The sequence below is a fragment of the Balaenoptera musculus genome, chromosome 2, assembly GCF_009873245.2.
Source record: "Balaenoptera musculus isolate JJ_BM4_2016_0621 chromosome 2, mBalMus1.pri.v3, whole genome shotgun sequence".
Taxonomy (NCBI): domain Eukaryota; kingdom Metazoa; phylum Chordata; class Mammalia; order Artiodactyla; family Balaenopteridae; genus Balaenoptera; species Balaenoptera musculus.
In genome coordinates, this window is record NC_045786.1 from 31,851,273 (window position 1) to 31,865,722 (window position 14,450).

Below are 14,450 nucleotides of genomic sequence, written 5' to 3' on the forward strand. Positions count from 1 at the left end.
ACGGGAATAAGGAAACCAGTAGTAGGAAAGCTATGGACTGAATAAACTGTTATCAACCCAGAGATGCCCACGAGGAACGGATGAAGACAACCGTGAGAAGTAACTGAAGCAGGCATCACGTCACCAAACGCATAATGAAGTTCACTGTACTTGCTGAACATTGTGCAGAACTCATGGGTCTGTACCCTGGACTGAATCGTTTCTACTAGGAAAAAGGTATCATCCAGAATTGGTCTTGATCATCAACAAATGCAAGTGGGAATCAAAGGCTCTCCTACGACTCTTGTGCCCCTTCCCTTGAAGCTTTCATCTCAGTTACTCTCTCGCAACTCTGGGTGAGAGTCCTGTTGAGGATAACCCTGATGATCATGGTCTGCAGCCTGAAGATGCGCCAAAGGAACATTTGCCTAGCTACTAGTGCGGATCTACAATACTTTATTTTCTGACAATAAGTGAATTTTCTTTATGTTAAGAAATAAACTTTAAAAATTAGTTGATTGGTCAAGCCTAGGTTACAATTAGTTGCACTATGATAAGAAAAATTAAATTATAAGTATTTCGTTATCCCATTTCTGTTAGTACCGTAAGATAAAAGCTATGACCTTTGCATCATCTCTATGGTGTTTACAAGTGTACTTATACCATATGCATCTGCAGATACTGTGTATTGTTCCTACATTTTAATGCATTTACAATACAGTGATACTGGAATATACTTTTATTATACAGATTATTTAAATTACTATATATGTTCCGAGGTAACAAAATGTAAAGGACCAGTAAAATTAATAATTTATAGGCTGCCTGTCCAGACCATGCTGGCTGGGGTGAACGGTCCTTTCACTATAAACGTGTAGCTGAGTCATCTCTCTCCCTTAAAGACTGGAAGAGCACATGACCCAGCAGGCAAATGGACACGTGGTCACTAACCTACGAGGGGCTAATGTCAGACATGACCTCATTGTTTTTTCTCTAGCCTTTTATGAGGTTAAAAAAAAAGAAAACTGGTTGATCAAAATTACATTTGTATATAAAAAGAATGCACAGGGCTTCCCTGGTGGCGCAGTGGTTGAGAATCTGCCTGCCAATGCAGGGGACACGGGTTCAAGCCCTGGTCCGGGAAGATCCCACATGCCGCGGAGCAACTAGGCCCGTGAGCCACAACTACTGAGCCTGCGTGTCTGGAGCCTGTGCTCCACAACAAGAGAGGCCGCGATAGTGAGAGGCCCGCGCACCGCGATTAAGAGTGGCCCCCACTTGCCGCAACAAGAGAAAGCCCTCGCACAGAAACGAAGACCCAATGCAGCCATAAATAAATAAATAAATAAATAAAAATTAAAAAAAAAAAAGAAAAGAAAAATATCCCCCAGGAATCTGAAAACAAAGACTAGATTCCAAAATAATTACTGTGAATGTACAGGGAGCATATCTCTTTAAAAAAAAAAAAAAAAAAAAAGAATGCACAGAATTACACGATCACTTGGAATATTCCTTGGTGATGTCATCACTGACATATATGTGTACAGAATTAGTCACTTTTATAAAAACCGTTTAAAATACACTTGTCCTTTGGATGAATGCTCATCTTCCTTTCATGAATCTTATTCAGAAATATAAAATGAATATTTTGACAATCTTAATGAAGTCCACTAAAAAGTTTAGCTATTTCAGCTTCTGCATGAAATCACACCTTGCCAAAAAAAGATCATGAGTTTCAAATATCTTTTAATTTTCTGCCAGTTTTCTTAAAAGATAAGATTACTTAAGTCAAGTTACCAATTAATAGGCAGGGAGGGAGAGGTATCTTCCTTCATCATAAAATACAAGCCAGTGACTATAGGCAAAATACTTGACATGATTCTCATAAGCCTATGTTTACAGTTGCTTATAGGTTCTTCCCCGTCCGTCACTTTTTAAATGTTATCTGACAAATGTTATCTCTTTTAGTATATAGTGCTTACTTCTCTAACAGTTATGAAGCTAATAATTCTACAATCATTAAAGCTCATGTACTTGGAGGCTTCTCATAAAACATAAGAATAAAATTTAGACAATGTAAAGTTAGTCACAATAGTTAATATTTTCATATTTACCTGAATTGTGGTATTTTTTCCCAACATATTCAAATGCAAAGAGTAGCTGGAGGTCTGTTGGCTGGGAATAATGAGCTATTGCAAGGCATACCTAGGAAAAATTCTACATTTAGAATTGATTTCAACATACTTAGTTAAATGAAATGTACAATAAGGCCTTGAGTGCGGGAGCGTCATCTGGGGCAGGGATTATAGACTTATTTCCATGTTTTCCTGTTGACCTAGAGTGTGAAAGAGCTCCTTAATGCCAGGGATTTCATTCATTGTTGTGCCCCATGACACTGTTTAATCTTTAGTGACTACATGCTAAGTATTCAGTAAGTGTTTGCTGAGTTGAATTTTAACAAGAATGTACTTTTATTCAGATAAACAAAACTTGAAAACTAATGAAGCATTCTCCAAAAAGGCAGTGACATATCCACTCCTAAAAAAAAGAAAAAGAGAAGTTTCATTTTTTATGGACTATAATGATTTAATACCATCAATTTGGAAGGCTTACTGTTAGGTATGAACTTTTAATGTTCTTACCTCATGCATTAAAAATCTAAACTTAATAGAAAAGCTCCAATTTTTTCTTACAAAAAATAAAAATTAGTAAGAAATCCAGAGGTACATGGGTGGCTCAAAGAGGTACATCACAAAAACTGTGTTTAAATAAAATGGTTTGAGACTATGCCTATGGTGGAAAAAGTGTGGGCTTTGGAATCCAACAGAGGAGGGCTTGAATCCCAGCTCTACCAAGCACCTGCCATGTAACCTGTGTGAAGTCAACTCATCTCTCGGAGCCTCGATCTGCGCACCTGTACAATGAAGATAATACCTAGGCTGCGGTGAGGATGAATAACTTTAGCATACACCTGGCCTCGGGAGGAGGGCCACGTGTGGAAACATGGCTGCGATTACCCTCTACTGCTGTTGGAAAGAATGAAGGATAGTGCTCTGTGCCCATAAAGCCCTGAACTAGACCATGGGAGAAAACACTCTTAAATGAGCAAAGAAGACAGAAGAAACTGAAGACATATGCAAGGACAGAATAATAGATGTTCTTACTTCAAAAGATTAAGCATCATTTAGAAGAAAAAGCATTAAGCCAGAATGATATACTTTTGACAGTGAGCAAGCAAGAAGTTTAGTTAATTGTTAGTCCATGTCAAATTAGCGGTGTCTGGGGTGGGTTGATGCAAATTCTATTGACTGGTAAGTATGTGTCAGTTGCTTGTTTAAAATATATTTTAAGAGTCTTCTATAGAATAAATGTTTCCTGTCTTACTAAATTAAAACATACATCTAAGAGAACAGAGTTATCATTAGTTTTAGTTTTGACTAAAAACAACAACAACAAAGAAAGCTCCTTGAAACTTACATAATACCCTGCTTTTCTTAATGCCTATGGGAGAGCTTTCTATGAGAGTCCCACCCAGGAAATTTAGGAGACAGTGACCTACATTCCCATCCCCTACCTGTTCAACAGTCTTTAAAGCACTTCTTCCAGCAGCAAACTACTGAAATCCACACCTTGAAAAAGTCCTCCTCACTTCCTGTTCCTCTGGGCACCATATTTAGTTTATAAGCTTTGTTGCACTTTTCTCAAGATTCTTTTTCATTTTTGTCCCATTTTTCTACACCATCATAGTCACAACCTTAAGCCATACTCGCCTTACGGCATCTCTGTGGGTTTCCCTACATTCTTAAAAAAAAAAAAAACAAAAAACAAAATATCAACAACACTTAAGGGTTCTCTTCCAAAGATCAAATTTTGACCAACAACTTTGTTCTCTGGATAATCTGCTGTGGTTCCCAGATACCTGCATACTAAATTAAACCTTCTTATTCTAGATTCTTCACCAAACCAGCTCTCCACTACCAGCCATCCTGTGCCCTCCCCACCACCCCTCAGCCGTCCCTGGTCTAGAAGCACATATTGTGTCTGACTCAGTCCTAGCCATCCCCTCGGCCACACTCTGCTCGAGAAACCCTTCCCCGCTGCTTAGCCAACCACGCTGTCTCTGTCCTCACCAGCCTTCCCAGACCGAGCCAATTGCACAGTATTGACTGTGGAAACCCTCCCGTTCTCTCTGAATGACAATAGTTCCAACAGAAAGCATCTCTTCAGTTAACTGTGCTTATGGAGCAGTACTTTCCAGGTCTGCACCCAATAGTCATGAGAGTGGATAAAAAGGAGGACATAGGGTTCTTTGTTTTACTTCCACCACAAAGTTCAATTCCTCAAGGGCAGGCACTACGTCTCCTTCCTTCAACAGGTATTTACAGAGCCGCCGCCACCACATCCTAAGCCCTAGGGATGCGGGAGTGAACAAACAGACACAAACCCTGTTCTCATTAAGCTTACATTCTAGTGGGGAAGACAGACACTAAACCAGAGAAACAGGAAAGACTACAGTAAATTAGACAATGATAAGTGCCAAAGGGGAAAATAAATCCAGCAGGGAAGAGGATGTACAGTGTTACAGTGAGGGAAGAAGAGAGCAGGTTAATAATTTAGAGAAGGAGACCAGGAGAGGTCTCTCTGCACAGATCTGAGGAAGCCCTGAAGACCCCTGCATTTCTGCCATCTCATCAGTAGCTTTCTGGAGGTGCTTTGTGCTTAATAGCTGCTGCACTAAAAATACTAGTTCACAAAATAAGTTACTAATATAGTCAGGAAAATGCTCCAATTCAATAATACTAGATATCACTTTCTCTGAGACATTCAGAAAGCAGTCATGGGCCTTGTTTACACAAAAGAAATCCACACATCACTGATGATGGAATATTTTTTTTATGGCCACAAAGCCTATCTGCTAGGCAAAACCCAACGTAGCCCATTTCTAAAAAGCCCTTAAAATAGCACAACCTCACATTTATAAAGGTTAGGAAACAAATGAGTTTATTTAATGGCATCCACATTTAAAGAAGACTATAAATACTGTCATAATATGAAACCAACTCAGTTTAATCACTGGCACAATGGTTGATTTTGGGGGGGGAAGGGGACACAGCCTGAACTATAGCTGTTGTTTAGCAGTGTAACCACAAGTGTGTAGGACTTAGCTCAGGTAACCTCAGTACGGGGTACCTCTGGGAACCCTGACAAAGGCACACACAACTTGTGTCATCCAGGTTACATTCCTGTTGTCACTGCAGGACACTCTGAGAAGATCGAGAAAGCCAGGAGTCCTCTTCCTTGAGCTTTTTCCCAGAAGTCCTCTTCCTTGAGCTTTTTCGTACACACTATTTAAAAAGCCTCCACCCACATTCCTAGATTCCATCACTAAGAGTTTGACTTAAAAAAGTAGGTCTCATTTTCATGTAAAATTATTCTAATTTTGCAATGTACTCCCTAAGTGTTAAAAAAACTTCAGAAAAACTCTCTCTACATCTTTAAAAACTGCCTCTGAAATAGTTCATTTGGACTGGCTATCAGAGAAAATGAAGAAAATATTTATTAAAGACATTAAATTATGGTAAATATTTAATTGGAGGAAAAAAAGTAAACTACTTTTGAGGTGATTTTTGGACCAAGGCTGATATTCTTTTCTGGACAGAAGCCAGAAGTACCCACGGTTGGTGGTTTCTCCTCCCAGACCAGCTGGGGGCACAGCACTGGAGAAGATTAACACACAGCCAGTGCTGGCACGTGGGCAAACAAAACTGGTTTCCTGTATTTCTGTGGTCTGAAAGCCACCGAGGAGTAAGTCTCAGATTAAAGGCAAAAATGGCAATTCAGGAAAGGCCAACTTGTTCTTTAAATAGATGAGTTGAATTTTTATTTCTAGAAAGTATGCCTGAACAAGTGGTTCAGAGCCAACTAATTTGAGAATAAAGTGGAGACAAATGGCATATATTTCACTTACTATCTTATATATATATATATATATATATATATATATATATATATATTTTTATGTAAGTGATAAATCATTAAAAACAATCTTTTGCCCCTCAGCAAAGGTTCTTCAAAAGGAAATGGTGGCTCAAAGTTGCTTTGAGGCCAGATGTCCAATTCTAGATATCCAAATTCCTTTTCTCTTTACATAGACCTATCCCCAAAATCCTTATTTACAATCCAAGAATAATGAGGATGAATGTCATCTAATTTTGTCGTAATACTACTCAGGAAATACCAACTAGATTACCAGAAGGCTTTAGAGCAATAATTAACAAAATGTGAACCAATTTAGCATTCTGAGATTTCACAATTCAAATAGGAATATAACTGCTTTCAGTACTTCCAAAAATAATCAATGGTTTACCCACCAGAGAACTCTGAACACGCATCTGGTCATTTTAAAACAATTCACAAAAATCAAAGCATTTCCAGAGAAAACTTAGCATTCAAAGTTTCCAGGAGGTAGAATCAAGCTGTAACTCCCCAACTGTTACCTAATTTTAGATGAAAACTTTCACTTGAAATAACACGGTGTGCTAGAATTTTTGTTTTTAACTCATGAAGCCATTAAGCTTTGGCAGCCATACATGACTTAACCCTTTGTGTTTGAAAACATGTAAATCAGGGAAAAATTTCTCCATTTATATTCTTAATGCCAATGCTTCTTTTCTGTATTTCCCCCCTTATGACTGTACAAAGACAAAAAGAATATTTCTTTTGGGTCTGAGGTAACTGCTTTTTATATTTTACAACAGTGGGGAAAGGATTTTTGCCAGAAACCGGGTCTTGGGAAAGGGCATAAAAAATTGGACCAGCCTAGCCTGTTTTGAGTAGACAGTTCAATGAGGCCCCCTATAGCACTTACCAGCAGCAACAACAGGGAAGGGATATTCTGAATTTCCACAGCACTTTTTATCTGTTTCATTCATTTGGAAGCTAATCATTTATGTGTGAACATCTTTTATGCTGCTACTTTGTACTGTTGTTTGCATTTGTTCATGCTTTATCTCCTCAACTAAACTTAGCGCACTGCCTCACACATCAAACATGACCAACAAGTACTCTAGATGGTGCAAGAACGAGCCAGATAATTATGCTTTGCAATGACTGAAATACTGTCATCTGAAAAATAGAGGAGAGAATGGGAGAGATATCAACTTTCTAAAAGAATATTGGGCCACTGTATCAATTTCTTATTTCAAAAATATCGTGTCCTAACACCATCTCCTAAGTTCCATGGTGCCCCTATTCTTGAAATGATACACATCCTGAAGGTAACGTTTTCACAAGCAGATTCCTGATGCTCTGATTAAATTACAACTATATCTGAGTTCAAGAAAGTAACTTGGCTAAACTATTTTATATGCAGTCTACTACCTAATTAATTCTAAAGTCTTTCTACATAAGAATAGGCAACTCAAATTAGTAAAATGCCAAAATCACAAACTGCAGAATTGAACGGCTAAAAGTAGCCTTAAAAGTTATCTAGCTGAATTTCCCATCCTGCAGCATGAAGAAAGTAGTTATACACACTCTACCTGAAAATGTTTAGCCATAGATCCCACCACCATTCTGCTACATAACCTGGCTGCAATGGTCAGACATTTTCAGACATTCATTTCGTGTTTGCCCTCCTATAAAGAAACTATTGACTCTGGTTCTAAAAATAAATCTATCACCTCCTCACCAAACCATAAGAAGACAGCTGCCTTAAGATCTTTCTGACAGCCACATTTTGATATCAACAGAAAATTTACTGCAGTAAGTCTACTGACCATGGAAAACAAATGCACCCCTTTTTGGTGGCACAAAAGCTCCCTCATCGTTCCTCTATTCCCGATACATGAGAGCAGGCTTCTCCTGGAGATTCTGTTACTATTCTCTGCATTTGCTGAACCATAGACTGGCCCGGGGGGCTTTAGGGCCACCAGCTTCACTCCTCTGCTAAACCCAAAATCTGGAATCAAAGAAGGAGGAATTTCTGCCCTTGAATCTTACTCCACGAGTTTGCAATAAACATTCCCCGGAAGGCAGGGGAAAAACAACCCAATTAAAAAGTCCCTAGCTTTTAGCCGCCTGTGTGGAATATCACTCAAATTAATTCATTAAAATTTCTCTAAAGCACTAATATTTATTAGGCCCCTCCGATAACTACACATTTACCTAACCCTTATGTAACCTAAGTCTAGCTTTTAGTTTGTTGATAAAGCTCTGAGGTACTGAATTAAAAGTCTTACAAACCTCAATTACAATACATCACCATCTTTTCAATCTTTTTAACCAAGAAAAAAATGGCTGGTAATGGTCTTAATGTAAAAGATATGCATGACAGCTTTTCATATTTTAGGAGCTGATTAAAAAATTACATAGAATACTTTAAAGCAGCCATAAACTAGTCCAAGGAAACAGTTCTATTAACGTTCCTGGCTTTGACTTTACATAAGGAGATAACTTTCCCTAAAAAAACCAAAAATTTGAGCAACTGAGAAATGAGAACTTCCATACAGAACTGCAACTGGTAAATATAGTGCAAAACCCATGATAAAACTTAACAGGATTACCTTTTTGGCACTTTCAGGACCTGATTCATCAAAGCGAAATCTCACAATTCTGAAATCTTTACAGTAAATAATTAACTCTGTTGGATTAAATTTCAGCTTCTGGTTTGGGCCCAGGACTTTCTGCTTCCTTTTGTGGTCATTTACTAAAAAATAAAAAAATAAAAAAATTTCTTTCTTGATATTCACTCTTTAGTACACTTTAACAAATTCTTACTGAAAACAATCGGAAGGTCACCCACCACTCAGTTCTGCTTCTCTAGAATCTTTCATATTTGTGTATAATTCCTAGAACTTTGGGGGATCAGTTTTAACTTTGCTTTTGACGATATTAAAGATATTTCTTTGCACAAAACCACCACCATCTATATTTAATGATTAAAATTTTAATTAAAAAGAGGACAAATACTAGAAAATATAAAAAGCCATATATTTTGGGACTTCCCTGGTGGCGCAGTGGTTAAGAATCCGCCTGCCAATGCAGAGGACACGGGTTCGATCCCTGGTCCGGGAAGATCCCACATGTCATGGAGCAACTAAGCCCACGTGCCACAACTACTGAAGCCCGTGCACCTAGAGCCCGTGCTCCGCAACAAGAGAAGCCACTGCAATGAGAAGCCTGCACACCGCAACAAAGAGTAGCTAGCCCCCACTCGCCGCAACTAGAGAAAGCCTGCACGCAGCAATGAAGACCCAATGCAGCCAAAAATAAATAAACAAACAAACAAATGAATAAATATTTTTTAAAAGCCATATATTTTATATCTCCATTTAAAAATAATTTATTGATTTCTTTTCCATTAATTTTCCTGGGACCCAAAAAAAAAAAGGAAAAAGCAAAAAACCTACAGAAATAAAACTCTAGCCCAAGTATTTGAGAGGTGTAACTCTTCAAGCAAGAATTCCCGAGTAGAACCAGCTTTTAGGGGCTGAGTGAAGAATAATACATACCTGTGACTATTTGCTCAATACATGTTAAAGGGACATCATGTTCACCAAGAAGAAGGTTTCTATAATGGAATTTCTGAAATAAAAAAATACATTCATTTAAATTATTTTCCCAATAACTTCACGATGGTAATATGAGCCTTACTTTTAGGTGTGATGAGAAATTGCGACAACAATCTCTAAAAAGAACAAAAGCTTTTGCCTGTGCAGCTATGACAATTCTAAGGCTGTAGTTATCACAGAACACACTTCAGTAGGAAAGTAAGGGGAGGAAGAGAGAAACACGTACTGTGTTCACATTCTCTCCACCTTTCTCCCCACATTTTAAACAATAAAATTAAGTCAAGTTATATACTACAATGTCATTATAACATACAGGATATGTAATATTATACTGTCAATCACTTCACAGGCAAACACTTGCATATCTAGTTCTGGTTAAACAGTCACCAAAATAATAAAAAAAAGGGGCTCCAAAGTCATCAGATTTTAATGGGTAAAATCATGGCTTGATTTTCACAATGGAGATTTTAGAGCAGAAAGTCTACTTGAAATAAAAATCTTTAGTCAAACTACAGCTTACTTTTTAAACCCATTTTTTATACGCACTTTCAGACTAAGGACATTGTTGATGCTATTAACCTTCTGTTGGTAGGGCACTGGCTTATTTTTCCTATTAGTGGTATTGGATTTAAGCTATTCTAGGTACATGGGTCTCATTTATAGTGAAATCTGGGGCCAAAGATCGAAATAAAGCCAAAAATAATAGGAAAAACCCAAGTTTACAGCCAAATAATCTAGTGTCTCTACATACTGGGTATCTGTAAATGCCTTAAATTTAGTCTAAATATACCTACAGATTGCAATAGATTGAAATACACTTATCCATAGTTACGTACTTCAGTCAAAAGTTTAGAGTTAACATCCAAATATTACTATTACAAATAAAGGTCTAGGGAGTAAAAGTGTATATATAACACTTTACAAATCAAAACAGAAAATAGGAGTTGAGGAAAAGTCCAGGATTTTTAAGTTAGGCAAACGAATGACTGACTTTTTGAAAACTCAAATTATATGGAACTGTTGTTTTCCAGTAAGAATATAAAATAGCAAGAGGGTTATTAAAGAAAAACTTTATCAATATTTTTCTTCATTCTAACTACTAGAAATCTGAAATGAGAATTTGACTTTTTTGGAAAAATACTAGTTAAAGATACTATAAAATATGTAAAATGTGCAGCATCTATGAAATTATTTGCTATATAATTTTTTCTCTTTATGAGTAGTAAAATGGATATCTTTGTTTTTATAGATAGGTTAAAAGATTTAGAAGGAAATAATAACTCCTTTATTGAAAAGGATATATAAGCAAAGATCACAGAGGATAAACACAGCAATGTGACTTAAAACCATCTCACTAATTATACTCCTCAAGTCTCAACATTCTCCTTAAACTTTATTTTGAATTTTAATATAATACATTCCCAACCTTATATTAATCACTTATTAATAATTTTTTTATAATTTTTCCATATCTGTGCTTTATATAATATCGATAATACGTACTGCTTAGAGTCAAAAGCCCTGATACGATTAAACAGCATACAAATCAAACACACCTGTAATGGCATTGGATTATCCGTAATAAAGGAAATTCTGAAGTTACTGCATATCAGTTTTCCCCACAAATCGTATTGACTTGTGTCCGATGCGATGCATTTTCTCACAAAATTGACTTCATTTACGACAATTTCTCCTTTACAAAAAGAAACATATCATTGTGTGAGCTACAACCACACCACAAAATGTCAACAGTCGCTGTGTGACCTAGAAGGAAGATTTCATGATGACGATAAGAAGAAACACTGAACCAGGACCTCACATCGGTAACAGTCACAATGGGGCATCGCACTCCATTTGTAAGACACAGAAACTGAAGCACAAAGAGCTTAAGGGTCTGAGATGGTTCAACCAGAAGGGCTGAGCTGGAGTCTGCATTCTTTACTATGCCATGCTGTCTCTCATTTATTTACCGAAAGGTGCCCTGGAGAAGAAATAAGCTGCACTGTCTCTTTCAGAGTATTACTTGATGGGATATTTGTATTTTATTAACATGTGACTTGATCTCCCAAACCGATATCTTTGATTCCTTCCTAAGACAGTTCAGTATGAGAAACAGTGCAGTATTAACCTCAAAATTAATAATGCAATCTATTTATTTTAAAATATATTCCATAAAGACAAATTAAATTTCCCTCTGCACTCACATTATAACTTAGTTGACAATAAAACTTTAAAATATAGTTTTAGAGTTAAAAGGGAAGACTAAAGAAATAAATATAAGAAACTAAAACAAAAGTTTTAATGTTCTTTGAAGAGAATAATTTTCTGCAATTGATTTAAAGCTTGGTCATCATTAATCCTTAATTTCAAGTTCTAAAATGCAACCAGACCCAGGGACGTTTTTAAGTAATCATTCTCTAGGGTCCATGGTAGAAGAGTTAGGGTACTGAGCTACTTTGCCTATTTCTGCCAGTAGAAACACCTCTAACAGTGATGGACAGAACCGTTGCTGACAAGCCCCAAACACCCACCAATTCACAGAGCGCAACTAGAGTCTCAAAACAATCCTCTCTCTTAAATGTTATAATAAATTTGAACTGCAAAAATAACTTTTATTCAAAGTTCTTAAATGCACAAGATGAGTTTTAAGAACAGAACCCTAACATTTACTTGAGGATTAAATTCAAACGTGCTCATGTCAAATTCTCGGCTCAGACCAATGGAGTGATTGTCTCTTCTGCAGACAAGCCTCCTCCACGTGGCCTCCCGCCCTCCTCCCCACCCCCTGCACCCTGAGCCCCACCGCTGTCCTCATCCTCCCTCTCCAGCCACACTGGCCTTTTAGTCCCTCTCAGGGGCCGGACTGCAAAGATCCATGGGGTCTTCGCACATGCTGTGCCCATTTCCTGGAATATGCTTTCCTTCTGCCTCAGCCCAATCGCTTTCTCAGGAATGCCTTGAAAACTCTCCGTGCCTAGATTAACTCCCTCAATCACAGCATCATTTACCTGGAATTCCCAGCATTGACCACAGCTGCAGTTATGCATACTCTACATATTTCAAAATCATTGGGCTTCCCTGGTGGCGCAGTGGTTGAGAATCTGCCTGCCAATGCAGGGGACACGGGTTCGAGCCCTGGTCTGGGAAGATCCCACATGCCGTGGAGCAACTGGGCCCGTGAGCCACAGCTACTGAGCCTGCGCGTCTGGAGCCTGTGCTCCGCAACAAGAGAGGCCGTGACAGTGAGAGGCCCACGCACCGCGATGAAGAGTGGCCCCCGCTCGCCGCAACTAGAGAAAGCCCTCGCACAGAAACGAAGACCCAACACAGCCAAAAGTAAAAATAAATTAAAAAAAAAAAAAATCATTGCCTGTCTCACCCTCAGGATCACATGCCCCATGAGGGTAGAAAACGGACTGGTCTTTCTCTGATGCTGACATTTTAGTTGCAAGGCAAAGGCTCAGCATGGGGCAGGGGCCTGGTCAATGAGTGCTGAACACCCGAGTGAATGAACCAATTCACTGCTCTGGGTTCACCTGACCAGCACCACCAATGGAGCAGGAGTGGTTCCAGACAGACAGAAACCAGTGATGTAACACGGCCACGCACCAAGAGGGTCAGGAGATAAGTGCTGGAGGGTAAATGCACATGAAGTCAGAAAACTGTCCCAGAGCCACCCCTGCTCGCCTACCACATGCACAGAGAGCTGCAAAATCTACCAGTGGAAAGGAAGAGATGGAGGGCTTGTGGGACAGGACACGCGGCCACACTAGTGCCATCAGCCAACCGTGTTTATGATGCACGTGCTCAGGCAGCACTTCTCCACCAACCCGACTCTTTTACCAAGGGCACAATGTAACATATCCAGTCCACAAAGGCAGCAAGAATGCGACAAAGATAAAAGGAGGAGAAGGCATTTAATGGGTCCAGGGCTTGGCCAACCCAGATGCAGCCCCCTGGTTTTTGTAAATAAAGCTTTACTGAAACCTATCCATGCTTATTCATTTGTGTACTGTCTATGACTGCTTCCACGGGACAAAGGCAGAGCTAAGTACTTGCAACCAGAGACCTCACAGCCTGAAAAGTCTCAAACATTTACTGTCTTGGACTTCACAGGAAAAGCTTGCCCAGCTCTGTGCTAGAGACGGTCACTTAAGTGACAACTCTTAACATTATGTGAAACAAGCCTTGGAAGAAGCGCTCAGGCACATCCTGTCAGAGGAAAGGCACTTTCCACCTGCAATGGTACGGTGCCCTCAGAGCTCGGGAGGCCTGCTCAGCAGCACTGAGGAACCACAACCCTTCCCCAGCATGTGTCTGCCACAGTCAGGTCAAAAGATTCCTTTCTCACCAATGAGCCGCAGCACTCAGCAGAAGTGAAGCTGGAAATCCAGGCCTAACTGCTCTGCTCCCCATTCTCCATCATAAAAAAGCAAAATTAAGCACAAATCTGTGAATGAACTCTGTGGGGCTAGATTAGAGTCTGAGACATTGGTATAAACTCAGGTAAATCTTAATATATACAAAGATGGAGAGGTAAAGAAACAAAGGGAGGTGTGTGTATACATGGCTTAGTGTGCACGTGTTTATTTTCTACTCTGTCTCCTGAAAACGCCTCCAGTAACAAACCACATTCAGCACTCAGATCTTGGTATTTAAATACCATTCTCCAAAAAAAGGAACCAGGACTCACTGCAGAAATGTTTGACTCCAGGGCTGGGGCAGAGGAAAGACATATTGAATCTGGAGCTTCTGATAGTTCCAGAATGCCAGAAAGTAGGGAAGGGAAAAAGAGAGGGGGGAATGGGGGTGGGGGAGAGAGAGAGCGACAGAGAGAGAGAGACAGAGAGAGAGAGAAGGAGAACATTTCAAAAGGATAGAGGAGCCAAGATGAAAGAA

The 14,450-nt window shown here is 39.0% G+C and overlaps 1 protein-coding gene across 8 annotated transcripts in view; it reads right to left on the reverse strand.

Annotated features, from left to right (window-relative positions):
* MTMR10 (myotubularin related protein 10) overlaps window positions 1–14,450 on the reverse strand; it is a 45,281-nt gene that overhangs the window by 22,489 nt on the left and 8,342 nt on the right. For 6 of the 8 annotated variants that reach the window (XR_005018699.1, XR_005018700.1, XR_005018698.1 and 3 more), the window contains exons 3-6: window positions 11,108–11,244; window positions 9,492–9,564; window positions 8,544–8,686; window positions 2,094–2,184 (exon numbers count right to left, since the gene is read on the reverse strand). Coding sequence is in view for 4 of the 8 variants with exons in the window: in XM_036842640.1 (XP_036698535.1) it covers window positions 2,094–2,184; window positions 8,544–8,686; window positions 9,492–9,564; window positions 11,108–11,244 (444 nt within the window). In the remaining 4 variants the exon portion in view is untranslated. Of the gene's footprint in view, window positions 1–2,093; window positions 2,185–6,847; window positions 7,105–8,543; window positions 8,687–9,491; window positions 9,565–11,107; window positions 11,245–14,450 lie in introns of those variants that run through there. The other 2 variants (XM_036842642.1, XM_036842641.1) reach the window with 2 other exon arrangements.